Source organism: Dendropsophus ebraccatus, chromosome 14 (assembly GCF_027789765.1).
Source record: "Dendropsophus ebraccatus isolate aDenEbr1 chromosome 14, aDenEbr1.pat, whole genome shotgun sequence".
NCBI classification, from domain to species: Eukaryota; Metazoa; Chordata; class Amphibia; order Anura; family Hylidae; genus Dendropsophus; species Dendropsophus ebraccatus.
In genome coordinates, this window is record NC_091467.1 from 23502133 (window position 1) to 23528058 (window position 25926).

General features: G+C 43.5%; 1 protein-coding gene across 4 annotated transcripts in view; it reads left to right on the forward strand.

The window, feature by feature from the left end:
• Positions 1–18943, forward strand: part of LOC138772168 (dickkopf-related protein 3-like) — a 114196-nt gene extending 95253 nt beyond the window's left edge. For 3 of the 4 annotated variants that reach the window (XM_069952369.1, XM_069952368.1, XM_069952370.1), the window contains 4 exons: positions 15532–15624; positions 16271–16445; positions 17513–17708; positions 18839–18943. In XM_069952369.1, coding sequence (XP_069808470.1) covers positions 15550–15624; positions 16271–16445; positions 17513–17708; positions 18839–18896 — 504 coding nt within the window. In that variant the 5' untranslated portion in view covers positions 15532–15549 and the 3' untranslated portion in view covers positions 18897–18943. Of the gene's footprint in view, positions 1–15170; positions 15625–16270; positions 16446–17512; positions 17709–18838 lie in introns of those variants that run through there. The other variant, XM_069952367.1, reaches the window with a different exon arrangement.
• Positions 18944–25926: the final 6983 nt, after the last annotated feature.

The window sequence follows — 25926 nt, forward strand, 5'->3', positions numbered from 1 at the left end:
ATATTACTAAGGGGCAGAGAACAGGGGGTATATTACTAAGGGGCAGAGCACAGGGGTATATTACTATGAGGCAGAGCACAGAGGGATATTACTAAGGGGCAGAGCACAGGGGTATATTACTAAGGGGCAGAGAACAGGGGGTATATTACTAAGGGGCAGAGCACAGGGGGATATTACTAAGGGGCACAGCACAGAGGGATATTACTAAGGGGCAGAGCACAGGGGTATATTACTAAGGGGCAGAGAACAGGGGGGTATATTACTAAGGGGCAGAGCACAGAGGGATATTACTAAGGGGCAGAGCACAGGGGTATATTACTAAGGGGCAGAGAACAGGGGGTATATTACTAAGGGGCAGAGCACAGGGGGATATTACTAAGGGGCAGAGCACAGGGATATATTACTAAGGGGCAGAGCAAAGGGGGATATTACTAAGGGGCAGAGAACAGGGGTATATTACTAAGGGGCAGAGCACAGGGAGATATTACTAAGGGGCAGAGCACAGGGGGATATTACTAAGGGGCAGAGCACAGAGGGATATTACTAAGGGGCAGAGCACAGGGGGATATTACTAAGGGGCAGAGCACAGGGGGATATTACTAAGGAGCAGAGAACAGGGGGGGGTATATTACTAAAGGGCAGAGCACAGGGGTATATTACTAAGGGGCAGAGCACAGGGGGATATTACTAAGGGGCAGAGAACAGGGGGATATTACTAAGGGGCAGAGCACAGAGGGAAATTACTAAGGGGCAGAGCACAGGGGTATATTACTAAGGGGCAGAGAACAGGGGGTATATTACTAAGGGGCAGAGCACAGGGGTATATTACTAAGGGGCAGAGCAAAGGGGGATATTACTAGGGGCAGAGAACGGGTATATTACTAAGGGGCAGAGCACAGGGGGATATTACTAAGGGGCAGAGCACAGGGGGATATTACTAAGGAGCAGAGAACAGGGGGGTATATTATTAAGGGGCAGAGCACAGGGGGATATTACTAAGGGGCAGAGCACAGGGGGGTATATTACTAAGGGGCAGAGCACAGGGGTATATTACTAAGGGGCAGAGCACAGGGGGATATTACTAAGGGGCAGAGCACAGGGGTATATTACTAAGGGGCAGAGCAAAGGGGGATATTACTAAGGGGCAGAGCACAGGAGGATATTACTAAGGGGCACAGCACAGAGGGATATTACTAAGGGGCAGAGCACAGCGGTATATTACTAAGGGGCAGAGAACAGGGGGGTATATTACTAAGGGTCAGAGCACAGGGGTATATTACTAAGGGGCAGAGAACAGGGGGTATATTACTAAGGGGCAGAGCACAGGGGGATATTACTAAGGGGCAGAGCACAGGGGGATATTATTATGGGGGCAGCATGGGGGATTATTACTATGCCGGATGCAGCACAGGTGGATGTTACTATATAGGGGCACAGGTGGGATTATTACCATATGTGGGGTACAGCAGGGGATCCTACATACAGGGGGTAACCCACATAGCTACTGACTTTACTGCACAAGTCACAAAAAAAGTGGAAGTTGTAAAAGTGCGGAGCCTAAGATGTTTGTCTGGCAGGTTCAAAAGAGATGAATTGTAGCTGGAAGAAATCGTCATGGAGGTCTGGGCCAGATGGAGAGGAAAAAGGAAAGTGCCGCCTCAGATCAAAGAAGACGTCACCTGTGAGTCACTGATTGACTTTTTTGCCCCAAGTTGAAAAGGGTTGAATAACACTGCACTAAGCCGTAATACACACACTACTTCTCCCTACTAACAACCGCCACTGCACCCCCCCCCCCCCCCCCGACATCACTTGAGGAAGGGGGGGGGGAAGGCGCTTTTAGCAAGATTCGCTCTGTAGTTCAAATTACCTAGAAACGGCCCTGTGTGGCTCCATTGATTGTAATGGAGCTGCATCACTGAGGGGAGGTGGTTTCAACACACTGGGGGGCGCCAGGCTTGCCCCCAGTTCTCTGAGCTAGGCCGGTGCTTGGGAGAAGAACGGTGCCAAGTAGGGAACCGCGTGTTGTTTAAAAAAAAAAAAAGGACAGCGCCACCGAGAGGTTTTCTATGGACAGAGGTGGCAGCAGAGAGCACTGTGTCACACTGGAGAGAATACACCACTTCCTGCAGGACATGCAGCAGCTGATAAGTACTAGAAGATGTCAGAATTTTTTAAATAGAAGTAAATTACAAATCTCTGGCACTTTCTAATACAAGTTAATTAGAAAGCATTTGTTTTTTGCCAGAGTTCTCCTTTAAGACCCTTTTACATGGGTTAATTATCAGCAACAAGCAATCCCAGTCATGCGAATAATCGTGCTTTGTTAAGACGTTGCAAATGAGCGTCAATCTGGCTGATCGATGCTCGCTTGCAGCGAAAGACACAAGATGCATCTAAACACATGTAAAAGGACTCTTAGCTGTAGACAATTGTTCATTGAAAACAATGAAAGATGGTGATAAGCCTGTATGGGTACAGCGGAGCCTGGTGTGAAGGCTAAAGGTCCTAAAGTATTACTGTCATTACTTTTGACATTTGATTGAAGTTACTGATCACATGCTTAGGGTCCTATTCCACGGGCTGATGGGGGCCCGATCAATAATGTAAACGAGCGCCAATCTGCTAGTTCAGCACTACTAGGCCTATTACACAGCCCGATAAACATGTTGCAGGTCTTCTCCTGCGCTCGTTCTTCCTCCCGGTCCAGCGCGCAGCAGGAGCTTCAGTGCGACCTGTCTGAGCTGACACACTGCTCAGCCAATCACTGTTGCAGGAGAAGACCTGCAGTGTTTAGGTAAAGTATGGTGCTTGTGAAATCGTCGGTCGCCCGCCACGCATCGCTATTCAGGGCCGTATTTACCACTAGGCACCCGTGGTCAGGTGCCTAGGGCAGTACCTTTCAGGGGGCAGCACCAGGGAGCGGGGGTTAAGTAAACAATTTTTTTTTTTTTTTTAAGTCTCCCACCCCTCGTTCAGACTTGCCAGTTACCTACCAACCTACAGCTATTACCTACCAATCTACCAATCCTGTGGTGAGAATTCCTTCACACAATATGCATACGGTTTTAATCATTGATTCAATGTGGAAATTTGTTTATGTTTTAAGCAGTTGAAAACCCGGAAAAATGCAATTCAGACCATGTTTCTACATGTAGAGAAATGCATGTGGCCGAAACTTTAGGTATAGTGCCCAGGGCAGCAGCAGCTGTTAATACGGCCCTGTCGCTATTCCACACAGCGATGCGCGGTCGGTGCCTGATGATTTTAGGTTTGCACCTAAATCATCAGCTGATCATAGTCTCTATTCCACAGAGCGATAATCGGCCGATTTGGCTGATTATCGCTCCGTCGAATAGGCCCCTTAGGGCCCTATTCCACCGGACGATTATCGTTCAGATTATCGTTAAATCGATCGAATCTAAACGATAATCGTTCGGTTGAAATGCAGTTAACGATTAACGACCGAACGAGAAATCGTTGATTGCTTTATAAGACCTGGACCTATTTTTATCGTTGCTCGTTCGCAAAAGTTCGCAAATCGTTCGCATTGAATAAGACATCGTTCGGTCGTTCGCAATAGATACAAACGCAATAGCGAATAAATAGCGAAGAGAAACGATCGCAATTACGATCATAAGTAACGATTATCGTTCCATGGAAATGACTGAACGTTTTCAGGTCTTTCGCAATAGCAGTCGTTTGAGATCGTTAATCGTTAACGATTATGCAAACGATAATCGTCCGGTGGAATAGGGCCCTTAGACTCTCTGGAATCCTTAGATACAGCCGGGAGGAAGAGCTTGATAGTGTGCTCCACTCTCTGGCCAGCCAAACCATACACTCCCCGGCTGTATCCCAGGATTGATCTTAGAAGTGAAACCCAATGCGATCAGTAACTTCTGATGACAGTAGAGCATTAATAATGTTTTCTAATGGTCCAAATTTACTGTCTTCCATGACTTGCTCCACCTATACTATGGGTTTTAAAAACCTTTTATACACTTTTCTGTATGGTCCAACAAAAGGTGTGCAGCCTCTTTAAAAGGTGTTGTAGATTTGGATTCTAGTTTCTAGATTCTAGTCAGGGGTGCACATTTCTCTAACATGCTGCAAGCTGCTGCCAGACACCTCTGAGGTGCTACAAAGGATCTTCCAGTTTTTCGTTACAAGAAAAATGTAGGGTCAGCTATAGAGGACCACAACTAGTTAAGCAGAATGTTTATGGGTATATATTGGCATTTAACCTATCGGTCTAAAGAGATAGGATTTTAGCTATAAAAAAGCGACCTTTCCTCTGCCAGTCGTCCATCATGTAGTATGTTAGGAAATTGCCAATTCATTTCTTATGGAAAAAAAGCTATAGCTAGTATTTAGAATCAAACTGCTCACGCGCCATCTGGTGGTCGATGTATGGAATGACGGCGGGCGATCTCTTGGAAGTAATAGATGTGAACACCACCTTGGCACTGATAGGTAAACTAGCAAAGGGGGAGAGCAAACAATGTGTTAGCAGCTCATTAGTGGACAGGCAGGGAGCAGGAGACAGGCAGACTGACCCTAATCCTCTGGACAAACTGAGAGAGAGCTCTTAACTGTTTCATTGCATCCAGTAGTGTCAGGGCTTAATATGCAGGTGAAAAAAGAACTATTAAAATGCAATGTATCCCTAAACAATGTTAGCCACAGATACTGTATACGAATCATTTATTATCTGTTCATTGATACCCCGGGTGTACCAGGTATTCTGCATTCTGGTATTAGACAGATGTTATCTGCATCCACTTCTTAGTTAGAAGCACATTCATTGTATGTTGTTGACTCACATTGGCAATTGTGACAGTAGACACCAGTGGTGCACATAATAATCGGTAGACGTTATGAATGAGCCATTGTGCATAGCATTGCATTGGTCTCCAACCTGCCGTCTACCACTATAAAAAAGGTTTGACTATGGTCTCTAACATATGGCTCCCCAGATATTGAGAAACCTGCTCTAATAGACAAAACGTAAAGAACACAGGTTGGAGACAACTGAACTATAATAAATCCTATTTAGAAGGTTAAAATAACAATGTTAGTTCTAATCCTGGACCCTTTAAACTTCAACCCGCCATCATATTACAGATCCATAATATGGTACTTATAGAAATGTACTATACTATATCTAGGCCTCTGATTTCATATATTGTTTATAGGGATGAATAATGTGCTATATATTATACCCATTTTTGCACCATGGACAGCCTATGGATTGGTAGTACTGAACCCTAAGGACTCTTGTTTGTTGCCTTACAAACTCCATGCACATGGTATTGTCCTGTACCTGAGCCCTTAAGGTGTATTTGTTCTAACGTTGCATTGGCACACCCAATAAGACAACAGGCCTGGAGCTTTACATTTCGAACATCATAGTCCACACTGTACAGACCCACCAAGCTGCAACGGGATTCAACACCTGTTTTCTTCATTTTCTTAAAGTGTTTCTATCATTTAAAAAAAAAGGACCTCAAAAGTTTAGATCGGTTGGGGTTTGGGTATTTAGACTCTCACCAGTTTCTAGAACAAGATGGAAGATGCATTTGGCCGAACCTGCTGCTCTCATTGTCTTACATAACACTTGTGGATTTAAACTCTATCTATCTATTGCTATCGGCTGCACATCGCCTGTATACACAGAAGGATGCAAAATCCATAGTAATATATTTTAGCATGGCTCAAGATGTGATCAGCCGAGGATCAGGCGTTTTCCCACACTTATCGACCAAGTAAAGCCCCTATTACATGCGCCGGCAGGGAACAGGTGAGTACGGGGGGGGGGGGGTGCGTGGAGGTGTGGGGAGGCTGTCCGGGTATGGGCAGCCCATAGACAGGGGCGGTCTTGGCATTTCTGGGGCCCCAAGCAAAGTTATGTCTGGGGCCCCCCCTCGACACGAGTTCCAAAACAATTGACCGCTGTGTGTTGCCCCCAGTAGTATATACCCCTTGTGCGCTACCGCCAGTAATATATACTCCTTGTGTGCTGCCCCCAATAGTATATACCCCTTGTGTCCTGCCCCCAGTAGTATATACCCCTTGTTTGCTTCCCCCAGTAGTATATAGACCCCTGTGTGTTCCCCCAGTTATATATAGCCCCCTATGTGCTCCCCCAGAAGTATATAGACCTCCTGTGTGCTGCCCCAGTTGTATATAGACCCCCTGTGTGCTGCCCCCAATTGTGTATATACCCCCTGTGTGCTCCCCCACTAGTATATAGGTCCCCTGTGTGCTCCCTCAGGGGTATTTAGCCCCCCTGTGTGCTCCCCCACTTGGATATAGACCTCCTGTGTGCTCCCCCACTTGGATATAGACCCCTGTGTGCTCCTCCAGTAGTATATAAACCCCCTGTGTGGTTCCCCCAGTAGTATATAGACCCCCTGTGTGCCCCACCAGTATTATATAGACCCCTTGTGTGCTGCCCCAGTTGAATACAGACCCCTGTGTGCTCCCCCAGTTATATATAGACCACCTGTGTGCCTCACAAGTAGTATATAGACCCCCTGTATGTTCCCCCAGTAGTATATAGACCCCCTGTGTGCCCCACCAGTAGTATATAGACCCCTGTGTGCTCCCCCAGTAGTATATAGCCCCCCTGTGTGCTCCCCCACTTGGATATAGACCTCCGGTGTGCTCTCCAAGTTGTATATACACCCCATTCTGCTGCCCCAAGTAGTATATAGACCCCCTGTGGGTTGCCCCCAGTAGTATATAGACCCCTCTGTGAAGCCCCAGTAGTCTATAGCCCCCCTGTGTGCTCCCCCTGTTATATAGCCCCCCTGTGTCCTCCCCCCATTTATATAGACCCCCGATGTGCGCTCCCCCTGTTAAACAGACTCCTGTGTGCTCCCCCTCCCATATAGTATATAACACAATAAAACAAACACTTATACTCACCTGGGTCCGGGCGTCTCCTCTTCTCTTCACTCTTGTGGCCGCAGGAAGGGTTTTCCTTGCGATCACAAGAGATCGCACGCCCCTTGTGCTGGCACCAATGCTCCAGTGATGTCACTGGAGCGCCGAAACCCCAAGGACAAAACTGCCACTTGTGACCGCAGGGAAGACCGTTCCTGCAGCCACAAGAGCGACTGACAGGAAGGGAGCCAATGTCTCCCGCCCTGTCAGTGCTGCTGCATGTAACTATGAGCGCTCATTACGAGTGCTCATAGTTACAGTTCAGATGGCAGCAGCGAAAGGGGCAGCGGCCCTGTCCAGCGGTCTTGAGCACAAGAGCGGGGCGTGGGGGCCCCCTGGATGTTGGGGGCCCCAAGCGATCGCTTGGGATGCTTGGTGCCAAAGACCGCCACTGCCCATAGAGCATGGGTCTCCAAACTGCGGCCCTCCAGCTGTTGCAATACTACATTACCTATCATGCTTAGACAGCCAAATCCAAAGCTTTAGGTGTCTGGACATGACGGGAATTGTGGTTTTGCAACAGCTGGAGGGCCGCAGTTTGGAGACCCATGCCGTAGAGGATAATGGCGGTCTGCTGCTACCGCTCCTATTCCACGGAGAGACTTCAACAGATTGTTGCTATCACAGTTGTTCATGTCGGCTGATCGTTGCCTTCTATTACACGGACCTTTAGTGTTTCTACTTCTTCAACTTCTTCAAACAAGCGCTGAGTGTGAAAAAAGATAATAGTGTACAGAAAGATATGCTAAATATGCAATAGGTATAGCACAATTGAAGAATACTGAATAAATAGTTTAAAACTTCTGACTGGCATTTTGTGACTATATAAGCAGCAAACTTAAAACGTAACTATAAAATATCATGACAATTTAGTTTTAGTCAGCTTAGGTCATAATAAGAATTTTTGCAATATACATTAATAAGCTAAATTGAACAGTTCTCTTTAACCCCTTAACGACGCATGACAGGTATACCCGTCATGTGGCCGTTAAGGGTAAACAGAGAGGGCTCCCGGCGTGAGCCCTCTCTGCAGCCCGCGGTCCCCGGTTGCTATGTGCAGCCAGGGACCGCGGATATAAGCCGCCGCGGCCAATCGCCGTGGCCGGCTAATTAACTATTTAAATGCAGCTGTCAAAGCTGACAGCTGCATTTCAAGAGTCTATGTGCCCCCTGTCCCTGGTGTTTAGTGCGGGATCTCCCCGCGCGATGCGATTGCGGAGGGGAGATCCGTTCTATTGAGCCGGCCGGGGCTCAGCGTCGGAATGGCGCTGATCCCGACTCGGCAATCTATTTAGATGGTCTCCTGCAGACTATTATATTAGAGCAATGATCTGATGGATCATTGCTCTATTATATACACAGCATTGATCTCAATGGAAGATCAGTGCTGTGTATATAGAAGTCCCCCAGGGGGCTTCATATTACTGTTAGTAAAAAAAGAATAAAGTGTTTTTATTAATATAAAAAATCCCCTCCTCTAATAAAAGTTTGAATCACCCCCCCCTTTTCCCATTTTATAAATAAATAAACAAACAAACTTGTTTGGTATCGCCGTGTGCGTAATCGCCCGATCTATTAATTTGTCCCATTTCTGATCTTGTACGGTAAACGGCGTAAGCGCAAAAAAATCCCAAAGTGCAAAATTGCGCATTTTTGGTCGCATCAAATCCAGAAAAATTGTAATAAAAAGTTGCATAAAGTCGCATATGCGCAGCGCAATCAAGGTACCGATAGAAAGAACACATATTGGCGCAAAAAATGACACCTGACACAGCCCCATAGATTAAAGAATAAAAGCGCTATAAGCATGGGAATAGAGCATTTTTAAGGAACATATATTTGTTAACAATGGTTTGCATTTTTTACAAGCCATCAAATAAAATAAAAGTTATACATGTTACATATCATTGTAATCGTAACAACTTGAGGAACATATATAACAAAACATATAACAACATATATAATAAGTTTTTCCATAGGACACACGGCGTAAAAACGAAGCCCCCCCAAAGAAAAAGAAAATTATGTCATTGCAAAATACAATAAATGACGCAAAAAATAAAGGCTCATGTGGGTCTGTAGGTGTAAAAATTAAAGTGCTATGGCACAAGGAGGAAAAAACAGAAATGAAAATTAGCCCGGTCCTTAAGGGGTTAATACATGTAGCGGAATTTCCCAAGATAAGTTAATAAAAGCTGGCATATTTGATGGCCTGCAAATAAGCATAAATTTTAATTACTTACTGTAGTTTTGCTTTCTTGGGCTCTAGAGGCAGCACAGACTCTAGACGAAGTAGAAAACATAAATTTTACTTACCATGATTTTGCTTTCTTCGAGTCTAGCGGCAGCACATGTAATACATCTGTGCTGCCTCTAGACAAAGTAGAAAGACTCCTAACCAAAGACAAAGAATTCCTTAATACCGTGAAAACCATAGAATTGAATGCTTGGCCTGCCTTTTCTGACGTCATTACAGACTTTCTTGGCAACTTTAGGGCAGAAGATTATAACCTTTTAGTTCAAAATTGATTAATCTCTTTTCAAAGTTTGGGGGCAAACATGAGCGTTAAATTGCATTTTCTCCATAGCCACCTGAACTACTTCCCTTCAAATCTCGGAGCTATGAGTGAAGAACAAGGAGAACACTTCCACCAAGACATCAAGACCATGGAACATAGATTTCATGGTAGATGGAATAGAAACAAGATGGCAGGCTACTGCTGGTGTTTACAGTGTGACAACCCGGATCATAACTATTCCAGGGCATCCAAAAGGAGAAAATTTCTCTCTAAAAATTAAACTTTACCCAACTATTGCTATTATTTTCGAGCGTATAAGACGAGTTTTTAACCCCGGAAAAATCTTCTCAGAAGTCGGGGGTCGTCTTATACGCCAGGTATGGTTGCCGAAAATGATGGGGGACCTCAAAAACGGCCGCATTGTATGCCCGTATCGTGTCTCCCGTCATGTTCCTAGCACAGGCAGTGTCTCTGCATCACACTGCCTGCGTTGGGAACATGACCGGAGACGCACGACTGCCGGGAATGGGTGACAGGTGAGTTGATTGTTGTTTTTTTTTTATTCAACTTCAGTTAACCCCTGCGTGACTGCAGCAGGGCTCCAGCTAGTAAACCCTGCTACAAACAATTCAACTCAACTGTGACCCATTCCCGGCAGTCGCGCGTCTCCCGTCATGTTCCCAGCGCAGGCAGTGTGATGCAGAGACACTGCCTGTGCCGGAGGTCCCCCAAGCTCTCCTGGCAGCCGATCATTTCTTTGGAGAAGCCCGGAGACACTCGGCTCCCGAGAGAGCTTCGAGGACCTTCGGCACAGGCAGTGTCTCTGCATCACACTGTCTGCGCCGGGAACATGACCGGAGATGCGCGGCTGCTGGGAATGGGTGACAGGTGAGTTGATTGTTGTTGTTTTTTTTTTTTTTTCAACTTCACTTAACCCCTGTTTTTGCAGCAGGGCTTCAGCTAGTAAACCCTGCTACGGTCAGGCAGGGGTTAATATTTTCCAGCATATAAGACAAACCCCTGAAAAATCTTCTTAAAAGTCAGGGGTTGTCTTATACGCCCAGTCGTCTTATACGCCCAGTCGTCTTATACACCGGAAAATACGGTACTTGTTTGGCTTTTTGTGCATGAAACAAGGATATTACATGCTATTGCATCTTCAGAACTTATTACCCAAAATATTAGACTTTAATAAAACCTTTAAGAAAACATGTGAATGTTCATTTGTGAAAAAAAAATTACGTATTGCATTCATTTTTTTTGCCTTCAAATAGGGAATCGGGACCTTTCATTTTGGTAAAATCAGCAAAAATATTTAAGTCAGCAGAATTTTTTTTTTTTTCAGTGTAAGGACGCTTACATCGGAGTCATTTTTGCAACAAACAAGTGTGATAAATAAGTGCAAATGATGTGATAAATAGGTGCAAATGGTGGACTAGTGGTAATCTGCTCCTGATCCACATTGGTCATCATGACATCCCATAATCTGCTTACTGACCCTAAGCATTGTCTTCTCTGCTGGAGTCAGCGTCGTAGCAATGTCATGGAGAGGATGCGATGGTATACACAGCCCTAGGATATCCCGAGTTGTCGCCGTCATGCCCCAACCTATCATACCTTATATTTTTATAATAACCAATGGACTAGAATGATATGATAGATAATTCGTATCAGATTATGTTGGTTTTAGAGAGAGTCAATAATTGTGCGGAAAGTTTTCGGCTGGTGTGAACGCTGTTAATGGCCGAGTGTTTACAAACACCTCTAAGTGCACACAGGACCCCCACCAAGTCTACTGTCCAGCGCTTATCTTCTACACACAGCGCCCAGCAGGATCTCGTCTCCAGGAGGGTCTGACGTGATGGAAGGCACAATTAATGATCCCATCACTAATCACCTGCCATGTCAGGAGAGGAGGGGGGCCGCAGGGGGCATACAAGCTCTGCTTCCTGTACTACATCTCCATTAGCCCCTGATTATCTTATATCCACATTCTCCAAGGACCTCCATGCACTTGCTGGATTTTAGAAAGGCTAGGCATTTGCAATCCAGATCATATAGACCAGGGGTAGGGAACCTTGGCTCTCCAGCTGTTGCAAAACTACAACTCCCATCATGCCTGGACAGCCAAAGCTTTTAATTTATTACTATGGATTTTTGGAGTGGTGAAGGAAACACTAAAAGCTGGAGAGAACTTATACAGACAAAAGGAGAACATGAGAGCAACTTGAGCATTTGATTCCTGGTGGCTGGAGAAGTTGGATGCAGCCCTAGGGAGTCCTGGAAAACATAGATAAAGCCTATGGCGCTCATCTCTAGCTATCTCCATGCATATGTCCTTTTTGTTCAGATTGGAACACCACATTCGGTGCTAGATGACAAGAATTCCAACCGTTACCCATTATATTTCAATCTGATAATACAGCTATAGGCTATGTTCACACAATGTTTTTTCCGCTCCGTTTAAAATGACGTCTGTTATTTTGAGTCTAAAATAACGGACGTCATTTAGCTGTCTGGCCTCCCCCAATGACTGGTGTTTGTACATTATTCTAGTTTGGGATTACTAATTGGCCTTTTGTGTATGGCTTAATTGAAAAGTCCATTGAGTTTAATAGTAAAAATGGAGAAAGAATGGTGACAAAAGGAAAACTGCATGTGAACAATTTATAAAAACCGTCCGCTGTTTGCAAAAGATGTCCGAAAATAATGATCATGTTCATTATTTTGCCATCCACGGTAAAAAAAAAGTCTGTTATTCAATGCATTGTGTTCATTGGAAGTCCGTCTTCCCATTGACTTCAATGCAGTCAGTTAAATCACGGCAAAAACTGACTTTTTTTTTTAATTTCAAAATCGGACGCCGACGTTGTGTGAATATAACCTTATTAAGAGATCGGTTAGAGATACATTAGTGGATGTAACTTACAGTGTTGGCCAACACATGATACCTGAAAAGTAATTTTAGGTATAAAAGTTATTATATCATATTCTGGACCTCAAGTTCAATTCCAGATACAACAAAGTCACCTAAAGAGGGCAAAAATACCAAAGGTAAACTGAGGTAGGTAGAATAATAATAGCAAACAAGATAAGGATATAAAGAGAATACAAATATAAGGTGAATATATTGACATAGCAGGGTAGTCACCAGTATGGGCGAGGAGAATAAGAAGGTAACGCAAGCACGAAAGGCGGCTCTGATAGAGGAGGAATGGAAAGCACACATTATATAATAATCATTGTTTTCTTGGGTTGGCGTCTGGGCCATGTTAAAAGTTATGGATTTTTCCTTTACTTTCACATTGACAGAATGGCTGTGGCCATATTTTCCAGTCTGTATTCTGGATGTAAAGGGCCTGTACACCCTGACCTATAGTCAGGCAGACCAACCACCTATGTCTATGTCTGTCTAAGGTGTATGGGGCCCTTCCGACTTTACCAACAGATAATGTCAGGGGAAAGCAGAATCGGGTCTGTTAGATTTGCACTGCCTTGCCCTATTGTTCTGGGAGAAATAAGCTGCTGCCAGAAATATATGACTGTAGTAGAACCCACTCCATAGTGAACATGTGAATATTCGGCCATACCAAATGTATGGAGGAGGAAGATATGTTCAGCCCACAATTATCATTGATAATGGCCACCTTAAAGTGAGTCTAGGAAGTAAATGAGGAGAAAAAAAGGAACACAAAAGGTGCTGCATGTGCACAACATTACAAGCAAACCTAAGTGAGTCTTACAATAGGCACACATGTGTATATACATTAAAGGGACTGCAGCCTTCAATATCCCGCATAGGAGCTCAGTATAAATATAGTAACCAGCAGTAAAGAAGATGGTGAGCACGGACTGTTAATATCGAATTAATTTTTTATTGTAGATGCGACGTGTTTCGAAGGTTTACCGTCTTCTTCATCAGGCATCTGTAAATCATAACCACTTGTTCATTACGGTATTTCACAGTGGCTTTTTCCTGCACTAATCAGCAGGTTGTATCCACAGCAATTCCATCCCATCTGTCCATGTAAAAGAGCCAGCGATCAACCCATGAAGAAAAATGTGGCCAATCACATCCTTCAACAAGTTTTGTCATATACTGTAGCTCACGGCTTCAGCTGTCATCTACTCATGCACAATCCTGCTACATAGAAGGAGCAGCCCAGGACAGATATATACAAGAAGAAGGAAGTTTAGCATCTTGGTGGTCTTCCAATCCAAACGTCTTTATTTTAATAATAGGACTCACTTCATAAGTCACATAGCCATAGCGTTTCAGGCCCGTAATCGCATCATTTGTGCAGACATTTAGGGCCCTATTACACGGTACGTTTATCGTGCGAAAAATCTGTAAATGGTACGAATTTAAATAATAATCGTTCTGTGTAATTGCAGGCAACGATGGAATAATCGGTTGTGTACCGTTGATTATTGATTAATGGTCCTTTTAGACGGAACGATTATCGTTCGAATTTGCACGATAACGATCGCATTTTAGCAATAATCGTTCAGTGTAAACACAGCGAATGATGAAGCGACGAGCGAGAAATTGTTCATTTTGATCTTTCAACAGGTTCTCAAATCGTCGTTGATCATTCGCAAAAAAATTCGCAGATTGTTCCGTGTAAACAGTCTTTCAACGATTTCACCCATGTGTGAGATAGGCTTTTTCTGTACGATGTATTGTTCCGTTTAAACACTGATCGTTATAAAAAACATCGATCATTCAAAATCGTTAATCGTGTGATCGGGCAAATTATCGCTCCGTCTAAAAGGACCTTTAGATCTGAACCTAAAACCTAATCGCTCGCTGTAATTCCACATTCGTTCGCTCAAGTTCTGCATTTTTTCACTAATCGTTCCGTGTAATTGCACATTGTTCATTGTTTTGCTGGGATCAGATGGACTAACTAACGACTATCGTTCTGTGTAATATGGTAAACGATTTTAGGTTAACAATAAACAATCTCGATAGTTTATCGTTAGTTGTTAATCGCTAAAAATCGCTCCGTGTAATAGGACCCTTAGATCATTGATACTTGGCCGCACATCTTCCATTGTAAACGGGAATGTGTGCCAGATTAAGATGAAGTTTAACGGGTACTCCGGCGTTGGAAAACTTTTTATATGTTGCTGCAGTATTATAGAAAATAATATACAAGAAGCCTGCGCTCACCTCACCACGCTCCCCCAGTGTCCTCCTGCAGCGTCTCCAGGTCCCCCACTGAACACTCCTGCCCCTAATTCCGAGATGTACTCATCTCAGCAGTGACAGCCCGCTCAGCCAATCACTGCCCGCGGTTCTGTCCCGTCTAAGCCAGTAATTGGCAGAGTGGCCTGCACTGCTGAGAATAGTCTGTCTCGGAAGTGGCGGCCAAAGCGTTCAAAGGGGGACCCGGAGACACCGCAGGAGGACACCGGGGAGAGAGTCATAGGTGAGAATAGCATCTTTATTATTTTCTATATAACCGCAGCACTATATAAAAAGTTTTTCAACACCATCATACCCCTTGCCCTGCAAACAATCACCAGTCCTGCTGATCCACACACATTTGGGGCATTAGTCGGGCACCCGTGCGTATGGCTTACAGTCACTGCTACCTTGAAAAAGTTTTTGTTGAATGCCCCTAAAATAACACAATTTTCCTATACGAGTCAGCATGAATGTCCAGTAGTAGTAAGTATAAGGCATATGAAAACTTAAAGAACAGAGTATTACTATATTTAAATTGTAGGTGGATTCCCTGTTAGTGAGGGTGTGAGTGACACTAATGAATCCCCTGCAGGTTACTATGTAATTGGGTTTGTTTCTCTGTATGGTGGCAGATTGTTCTGGGGTCTGGGAGAGGGGGGCGGTGATTAGGTTAAGCTGATAAATACTGATTGCCCCATTAGGTTAGCAAACAGATAGTAGGGTGTACAGAGGGTGGGGGAGGACCCCACACCATGTATATATATATATATATATAGTGTAGGTCACTGTCAGTTGTGTGTCCCATCATTCAGTATCACCATGAAGCTGCTGGCATCTCTTCTCCTCTCCCTCCTGCCTTACACACAGGGCCACATTTGGGCTTGGATGTTGTCAATGCCGTATAACAACCCTGAAGATGCTGCTGGACTTGCAAGAAGCCCAACACCCAAGGGATCCACGGTAAGTAGTATCTACTACCTCTCTCAATAACCATAAAAATTCATCGTAATTTGATATGTAGCAGAGCTGGTAGTGCTACACTTGTAGATCTAGTATAATACTCATCCGTATATAGCTGTAATATGTCTACTGGATCCTTAGAGTTTTACATGATGGGGTTAACTCATGGCTTTGGGAGGGACACATGTAATTTCGGTGTAAAAGTCGCCTTATCAGTGCATGTTAATGCAATCATCTATTGTAAGGTACCACGTCCGCCTTATCCCTACATCTTAATGCATCTGACCATTGTGAGGGGCTACAAATGTTTTTCATAACAGGAAGTTAGTGTTGTGTAATGGGCACTAGGCCTCTTGCATAAGCCCCATAGACTTGCAGTCACTTCAATTACAGAGATCTATATAGTTTATATTATGTAAAGTTGAGACGTTAGTGGTCTTCTACAAGACCTTGATGTTCTACCAAGATAGCTGTGATTCCATGAAATAAAAATCTAGACTAGGGATAGGGAACCTTTGGCCCTCCAGCTGTTGGGAAACTACAATTCCCATCATGCCTGGACAGCCAATTGGCTGTCCAGGCATGATGGGAATTGTAGTTCCCCATCATTGATCTAGACAATGACAAAATATTTTCTCCTTACTAGGTAAGCTGTGACCATGACCGAGGTTGTGGACGTGGCCTGTTCTGCGATCGCCATTTTGGTCTGTGTGTGGCGCTGCGCCATGAAGGTCAATACTGTCGAAAGGATTCTCAGTGCGTTCGAGGTCTGGGCTGTATGTTTGGACGCTGTATGCGTATTGTACCAGGTGGACATGAAGGTAAGATCAGTACCATGACATCACTATCCTATAGAGATGAGCGAACCTCGAGCACGCTCTGGTCCGTCCAAACCCCAGCGTGCGGGATTTGATTACCGGCGGCTGAAGAAGTTGGATGCAGCCCTAAGGGCCCTATTACACGGAACGATTATCGTGCAAAAAATCGTTATATCGTTCGAATTTAAACAATAATCGTTCTGTGTAATTGCAGGCAACGATCGGAAAAACGTTCGTATGTCGTTGATCGTAGATTTAGATCTGAACCTAAAATTATTGTTAATCGTTCGCTAATTGTTCGCTAATCGTAATTCCACATTTGTTCACTGATCGTTCAGTGTAATTGCACATTGTTCATTGTTTTGCTGGGATCAGATGGAATAAACGAAAGTAGTAACAATCGTATCTAACGACTATCGTTCTGTGTAATATGGTGAACGATTTCAGGTTAACGATAAACAATCTCGTTTGCAATCGTTAATCGTTAAAAATCGTTCTGTGTAATAGGACCCTAAGGGCCCTATTCCACTGGACGATTATCGTCGCATAATCGTTAACGCTAAACGATCTCACACACGACCGCTATTGCGAAAGGCCTGAAATCGTTCACCCATTTACATGGAACGAAAATCGTTACTATTAAACGTTCTTGCCGTCGTCTTGTCGTCACTATTGCTTTCGTTGCTACTGCGAACGACCGAGCAACTTCTTATTCAATGCGAACGATTTGCAAACGAGCAACGATAAAAATAGTTCCAGGTGTTATTAAGCGATCAACGATTTCTCGTTCATCGTTTAATCGTTAACTGCTATTCAACTGAATGATTATCGTTTAGATCCGAACGATAATCGTTCTGTGGAATAGGGATAGTGAAAATACATGATCTGGTTGTATCGCAGTCTGTAACTGCATAGTGACTAATAGAAGAATTTCATTGCAGTATTAAAAACTGCAACACAACCTGATCATGTCTCCCCCCCCCCCCTTACAGATATGACATCACTGATAAATAATTGATGACATCACACATAATTTCTGATAATTGATGAACTGTTGCTTACTCCATCAGGTTCCAGATGCCGTCAGGATAAGGACTGCTCCCCCTCTATGTGCTGTGCCAGACACCATGGAGAGATGATCTGCAAGCGCAAGCTACCTGCTGGGGGTAGTTGTTATGTTCCAGAAGGGGGGCTGGCATTCAGCATCAACCAGCTGTGTCCCTGTGAAGAAGGGCTGGTGTGCAGCTCCACACATCCATCTCGAGAGTGAGTATCGGTCGTATAAAGGAATGCTATTATGTAGAAAAACCCGATTATGTAGAAAAAAACTATTGACATGTATTTTTAAAGGGGTACTTCGTCGGGGAAAAAAATATTTTAGATGATCATAAAGGTATCATAGGTATCATAAAGTGCCAGCGATTTGTAATTTACTTCTTTTAAAGAATCTGCAGTCTTCCAGTACTTATCAGCTGCTGTATGTCCTGCAGAAAGTGGTGTATTCTTTCCAGTCTGACACAGTGCTCTCTGCTGCCACCTCTTTCCATATCAGGAACTGTCCAGAGCAGGAGCAAATCCTATTACAAAACCTCCCCTGCTTTCCAGACTAGAAAGAATACACCACTTTCTGCAGGACATACAGCAGCTTATAAGTACTGGAAGACTTGAGATTTTTTTTTTAATAGAAGTAAATTACCAATTTTTGGCACTTTTTGCCACCATTTGATTTGAAATTTTTTTTTTGCTCGTGTGCCACTTTAATATGTCATAAAGACATGCCAATTGGTCGGGGTCTGTATGCTGAGACCCCCACCAACCACTTAAACAAATGAAAAGAAGCTTTCAGCTAAGCACTTCTCTCCCAGTAAGTAAAGAGACAGGGAGAGAAGCACTTAGCTAAGCGCTTCTCTCCACTTGTTCCAGTGATCAGCCCCCAGATCCTGACCAATCCAAATTTTTGACAGGTCTCTATGACACGGTGAAATTTACTTTAAATGACACTTTAAAGAACCCCAAATACATCATGGACCTCTCCTCCAGGCCCTGCACTTTTATTATGCTTTATATAGCACTCCTATCCTATACCAGCAGAATGATAACCATACATATATATAACAACACATTTCCATCAATGCATCTTAGATTTAGTTTACAAAAACTCTGATAGAAAATAAGGCCAGTGCAAAAAAAAAAAAAAAAAAACCTATATATGAACGACTTCAGTTTATATTTTACATCCGCTGTTCTGTACAAGGTATAATGTGTTAATATGAAAAGTTGAAGAAATAAACAATAGCCGTCCCTGGGGCACAATATTGGCACAGAAAGGTTTATAACCAGAATAAGATATGTGACCTCTTACACTCACCCCCCCCCCCTTGTGTTTGTTTCCGCAGGAAGGAATTTGTTTACAGTCCCAGCTCGGACTGGAAATGCGTGGCTCCCTCCCCATGATGCCCCTCCCGGCTGGAGGACTCTCCTCCTGTAAGACTCTGTAAATATCCTGTACATACAAATTATATAAATAAAGAGCTTTATTGTTTCACCCTCATGTGCCATTCTTATTTAGATGCCTGGGGCCAGCTGGGTATTAGCAGGTGAAAGGTCTTACATGGTGGGCTACCTGAGATACTGCAGAAGGCGACCTTTCTATTTGCCCTCTTGCGGATAGACTGGGCTGACTTGTAGCAGGTGCAGGAATAGTTATTCTATAGGACTGTAATAAATGTGAAGGGATTGGTTTGTTAGTGTACATACATTCGATATAAGGAAATTGCATGAATACCAATATCCCAATGTATTACAGTTAATACTTTTAAAGGGGACCCCTCACCGGGAAAATGCTACCTAAGCTATCGGCATCATGTTATAGAGCAGGAGGAGCTGAGCGGATTGATATATAACTTTATGGGAAAAGATTCAGTATAACTTGTCATTTATTGATTGAAATCTCTGATGTTTCCAAGCTAAAGAGTCCAGTCCACTGAGTGACACCGCCCACTGGACTCCTTACCACAGAATGATCAGGGATTTACAAGTTATTTTGAATCTTTTCCCACAAAGATATATATCAATCTGCTCAGCTCTTCCTGCTCTATAACATGATGGTGATAGATTAGATAACATTGTCTGGGTGACAGCTTCCCTTTAAGCATTGGGATCTATAAAAAAAAAAAAATATGTTGCAATAGTTAAAAGCCTGGTCTTCAACTTCTAACCTTGCACTTGAAGAATAAAGCTGGTCATACATATTATACCAATTTTGGTTGGGTGGGCATCAGTTTAATGTATATTGGGCCTCCTGATTGTCTCCTGACCACAGATGTAAGGGGACAGAACTACAGCTGGGCATAGGTGACTGGCAACAGCCTATTTACCATTCCCCAATCACAACACAAGCATGCCCGGCAAGCATTACTATGGAGCATACTCTATATGAATAGGACTACAAATACACAAATACATGCCTGCTGTGTACTTTTCTGTACTCTTAAAGTGGTTTTCCCATTTTGACAAGTTGCACCCGATCTACAGGATAGGGCAACTAAGGGCCCTATGCCACAGTAACGATTATCGTCCGGATCGGCCCCATTTGGCCCGATTCGGCCAATTATCGTTCGGTGAAATAGAGAGAACAATCAGCCGATGATCGTGTCATCGGCTGATCGTTCATTTAGGGCTGTGATTGGCTGAGTGTGGCCTGTCAGCTGACCGGCCATTCTGAAGATAGAGTGTGCTGGACCCGGGGATGAAGACAGCGCGGAGAAGAAGCCTGGATAGGTAATGTATGATGCTGCAAGGGCTGCAAGGACATCGGTAACGATGTCCCTGCAGCCCTCACTCATCGATCATCGGGCCGTGGAATAGGCCCAGTAAACGAGCGACGATCTAGCAAATCGCTCGTTTACATCGTTGATCGGGCCCTCCTCGGCCCGTGGAATAGGACCCTAAGAGTTGGCAGGGATCCAACCGCTGGGGCCCTCCTGCAACTAAGAGACTGGGGACCCTGGAATCTGTGCATTGCTGCATAATTTATTCTTGATAGAGCTGCTGAAGATGGACAAAAGCTGTATTTGTCCTCCAACCACTGCTGTATCTTCAAGCCACCAAAGGATGGGAAAGACGGATGCCTGGCCACACAGCAGCACACTAGGTATGTAAGCATCGCTTGTGTGATCTGAAAACTGACAGCACGCATTTAAAAACATCTGTACTGTCATTTTTCATGGCCGCACAAAAAATCCAAGAATCATTTGTGAAGGCACTGCAAACAAGCACCTATCTCACTGATCGACGCTTGTTTGCATCCTTACATGGCCGTGTAAAAGGACCCTTAGTTTTCCTCTATCCTGTGGATGCTGTGGATGAGAAGGAAAAATCTATTTTAAAGGATACTCTGGCGAAAATCTTTTTCTTTCAAATCAACTGGTTTCAGAATGTCATACAGATTTGTAATTTACTTCTATTTAAAAATCTCCCGTCTTCCAGTACTTCTCAGCTGCTGTATGTCCTGCAGGAAATGATGTTTTCTTTGCAGTCTGACACGGTGCTCACTGCTGCCACCTCTGTCCATGTTAGGAACTGTCCAGAGCAGGAAAGGTTTTCCATGGGGATTTGCTACTGCTCTGGACAGTTCCTGACATGGACAGAGGTGGCAGCAGAGAGCACTGTGTCAGACTGGAAAGAAAACACCATTTCCTGCAGGACATACAGCAGCTGATAATTATGGGAAGACTTGAGATTTTTAAATAGAAGTACATTACAAATCTTTATAGCTTCATGACACCAGTTCATTTGAAAGAAAAAACTGTTCAGTTTTACCTATATGAAACCCGATTCTAAGGAACTAAAAATCAAAAGTCCATCCGTTTCTTGCAAAAACGGATTGCAAAAACGTAGTGTGAACCCAGCCTAACATTGTTGTTCACCCTTTTCTGTCTGATTTACATGGAGCCCTTAGCCATCAATAGCAGTCTAGTCCAATGTCCACATGTCTGGGTTGTTTTTTCAGAGAAAACCTATGCTGATATGTTTCTTGACTTTTGAACCAGATCATACATGAACAATGTGATAACACTCAGCGGCAGAAAAACAAATCCATGTGACGTGTAGCACAACAGCAGCCGTCTTGTTATTCTGTTTTATTGATCGTGAGGTGTATACAATGGCTGTCTATCATTGGTTGGGAGTCCTGGGCTTGTGTATTCTAAAGACTCACTGCAGGGCTGATCCCATGTAAAATGATGCCAACTTAGTTATTTAAAGTGGTTCTCCTGCAATTTTTTTTTCTTTCTTTCAAATCAATTAGTATCAGAAAGTTATATAGATGTGTTATTTACTTCTATTTAAAATTCTCAAGTCTTCTAGTACTTATCAGCTGCTGTATGTCCTGCAGGAAGTGGTTTATTCTTTCCAGTCTAACACACTTCTCTCTGCTGCCACCTCTGTCCATGTCAGGAACTGTCCAGAGCAGGAGAGGTTTTCTATGAGAATTTGCTCCTGTTCTGGACAGTTCCTGTCATGGACAGAGGTGGCAGCAGAGAGCACTGTGTCAGACTGGAAAGAATACACCACTTCCTGCAGGACATACAGCAGCTGATAAGTACTTGAAGACTTAAAGAGGTTGTCCAGGAAAAATTCAACTTTCCCCTATCCACAGGATAGGGAAAAAATAGGAGGTCACGGGGGGTCTGACCTCTGTAGCCCCCGCTAATCTTTGTATCGGACCCTGCCAGCTCTGTTATGAATAAAGCCACAGGTACAGAGCCGGAGGGCTGATACAGAGGTCGGACCCCAGCGACCTCCTACTTTTCCCCTAATTTTTCCTGGACAACCTCTAACATTTTTAATTAGAAGTAAATTACAAATCTATAAAACTTTCTGAAACCAGTTGATTTGAATGTTTTTTGTTTGTTTTTTTCCCGCTGGACAACCCCTTTAACATTGGAACAACAACTTTCAGAGTAGGTTATGCAATACTGGAGTCACTTTGTGTCCTGTGTCAGGATGGTAATTCATCCAGCACTCATTGTGATTCATAAAAATCTCCAAGGTCTATTCCATCTCAAAATAAATAAGGTATTCCCGAGTTCAACGTGTTTTGAACCCTGTTAACAGGCTTCTATTCATGACTCAGTAAGAGCCTGCAGGCAGGGCTGGAAGCATGCTGACTCTTGTGCATGCTCCGGGAGCTTTTCTTTTTACATCTTATTTTAGTATTGTTGATAACATTTTGGAGGTTTTAGGAGGAATTACAGCATGTGCTGCATGAGTTCCTGTCCTGACCATGTTGCAGGTCTTCTCCTGCAGCCCCTGCTAAACGATATCGGGCCGTGTAATAGGCCCAATAAACGAGCACCGATCTAGCAGATCGGCACTCGTTTACATTATTGATCAGGCCCCCATCGGCCTGTGGAATAGGACCTTTAGGGTCCTATTCCACGGAGCGATAATCGGACAAATTGGCCCGATTCAGATGATTATCTCTCCGTGGAATAGAGACAACGATCAGCCGATGATCATGTCATCTGCTGATTGTTTATTAAGGTTCAAACCCAAAATCATCGGGCACCGACCGTGCATGGGATCCCGAGTGGATGGGGGCCCGTCCCGATCAATAATGTAAACGAGAACCGATCGGCGCTCGTTTACTGGGCCTATTACACGGCCCGATAATCATTTAGCGAGGGCTGCAAGGGCATTGTTACCGATGTACTTGCAGCCCTTGTTTAAACAGCATACTTTACCTAAGCATGTTGTAGGTCTTCTCCTGCGCTCCTTCTTCCTCCCGCTTCCGCGCGCAACAGCAGCTTTGGTGTGGCCTGTCTGAGCTGACAGACCGCTCAGCCAATCACTGTCAGCGGCGGTCCTGGCCAGTGATTGGCTGAGCGGTCTGTCAGCTAAGACAGGCCGCACCAAAGCTGCTGCTGCACCAGGGAGGGAGGAAGAAGGAGCGCAGGAGAAGACCTACAACATGCTTAGGTAAAGTATGGTGCTTGTGAGATAGTTGTTCGCCCGCCGCACATCACTATTCCACACAGCGATGCGCGGTTGGTGCCTCAATGATTTTAGGTTTGAACCTAAATAAACGATTATCGGCTGATGGTTGTCTCTATTCCATGGAGCAATAATTTATTTATTTATTTTAAGGTTTTGTAGCATCGCAGTTACTCACCAACATTTTACCCATAAGGGCCAACAGGCTCCACAACAAATATAGGATGTACAAACGGGGCAAAAAACATGGCAACAATAAACTTTAGAAGTGAATCATTCACAGTTTGAACACAAGGGGGAGTAGGAGAGCACCCCCACCTATTAGTATTGGGCAGCATATTCATGTTGTTTATAGTGACCAGAATCCACCTTTTTCCTGCCCTGATATAATGTTTTTGTTCTTGTATAAATTGTATAGCAGCCAGAAAATATTAATGAAATAATAATCATATATTTTCATATATTCAGCAGTTCTAAGCAAAGAATAGAAATCTGACCCAAAGCTGACATATCCAGTTTAGTCCACAAAAAGCAGAATCCCAGAGGTTCTCAGGTATGTATCTCTATGTAGAAGAATTATCCGGTATTTTTTTTTTTTTATTGCTTCTTTCACTTATTGTAACAATGTGATAATATTGGCTCTATATAGTATATATGGTCCATGTTTGTCCATAGCTTCTCTATAGATCTATTCTCTAGCATGTCGCTACAGTAAGGCAGATTAACAAGTGCTTAAAGGGGTTATATGGGATTAGAAAAACATTGTATCCTTCCCAAAACAGTGCCACGCCTGTCCTCAGGTTGTGCGTGTTATTACAGCTCTGCTACATTCAAGTCAGTAGACCTAAACTGTAATACCACATACGACCTGAGAAAGAGTGGCGCTGTTTTTTTTTTTTTTTTTTTTTTTTATTATTATTTCTTTAAAATCTTATTTGTCCTCTATCCTGTGTATATGGAAACCCCCTTTAATATTCAGCACGTGTGAAAATTGTTTTTGCTGCTAAAGCAGTCTGTGTCTTTTATCAGCAAAAAAAAAAAAAAGCAAGGGTCAATGACAAGCTGTATCCAGTGTATGGTCAGCTTTACAGCCACACATCTTCTCATATTGCGATAAACGGAGCGCAAAGTTCAAGAGGGCAGAGTGGTCTTAAAGGGGTTGTTTACTAAAAGATGTCTTCTTTCAAATCAACTGGTGCCATAAAGTGCCAGAAATGTGTAATTTACTTCTATTAAAAAATCTCAAGTCTTCTGGTACTTATCAGCTGCTGTATGTCCTGCAAGAAGTGGTGTATTCTTTCCAGTCTTGAGAGCAGGAGATGTTTTCTATGGGGATTTGCTGCTGCTCTGGACAGTTCCTGACATGGACAGAGGTGGCAGCAGAAAGCACTGTGTCAGGCTATGTTCACACAATGTCTTTTGAGCTCTGTTTGAAATGACGTCCGTTATTTTGAGGCTAAAATAACGGTCGTTATTTAGCTGCCTAGCTAAATAACATTATTACATTATTCTAGTTTGGGTTAATAATTGGCAGTTGGATGCTGCTTAATTGAAAAGTCCATTGAATTTAATAGTAAAAATGGAGAAAGAACGGTCGAAAAAGAAAAACTGTGTGTGAGCAACTAATAAAAAACATCTGCTGTTTGCAAAAGACGTCCGAAAATAATGATCATGTTCATTATTTTGACGTCCGCGGTAAAAACGTCCGTTATTTAATGCATTGTGTGCATTGGACGTCCGTCTTCCCATGGACTTTAATGCATTGCCATCAATTAAATTGAGGCAAAAATGGACGTTATTTAAAAAAAAAAAAAAAAAAAATCAGACGCCATTTATTTTTGATGTTGTGTGAACATAGCCTCATACTGGAAAGAATACACCACTTGCTCCTGCTCCTGCTCTGGACAGTTCCTGACATGGACAGAGGTGGCAGCAGAGAGCACTGTGTTAGACTGGAACGAATACACCACTTCCTGCAGGACACACAGCAGCTGATAAGTACTGGAAGGCTTTTTTAAAAAAAGATTATTTTTTTTTTTAATAGTAAAGTAAATTACAAATCTCTGGCACCTTCTGGGACTAGTTGATTTAAAAGATTTTTTTGGGGGGTGAACAACCCCTTTAAGGCCAATTATTGCCAACAAGTGGTTATAGGAACCCTTATTTGCGCTATAAATCGGTCCATGTAAGGGGAAGGCACAAATAATTGTCCGGCTGTTAAAATACATATCGGCCAATCAGAGAGACATGCGACCATTAACCATGATATTATCAACCGCACAAAGGATCAAATCAGGCGATAAAGGGTTTGTTTAATCGTCACCTGACCTCTGGCATGTTTACACAGGTCGATTATTGGGTGAATGAGAGCTTTTTTTTTTTAACTTTTATTCTGTTGTCAAGACCACCAGAAGCTCGGCCATAAAAATCAATCATCGGGAACCATAAAAGACATTCTTGTGTGGGTCTAGGTTACACAAGGCGTAGT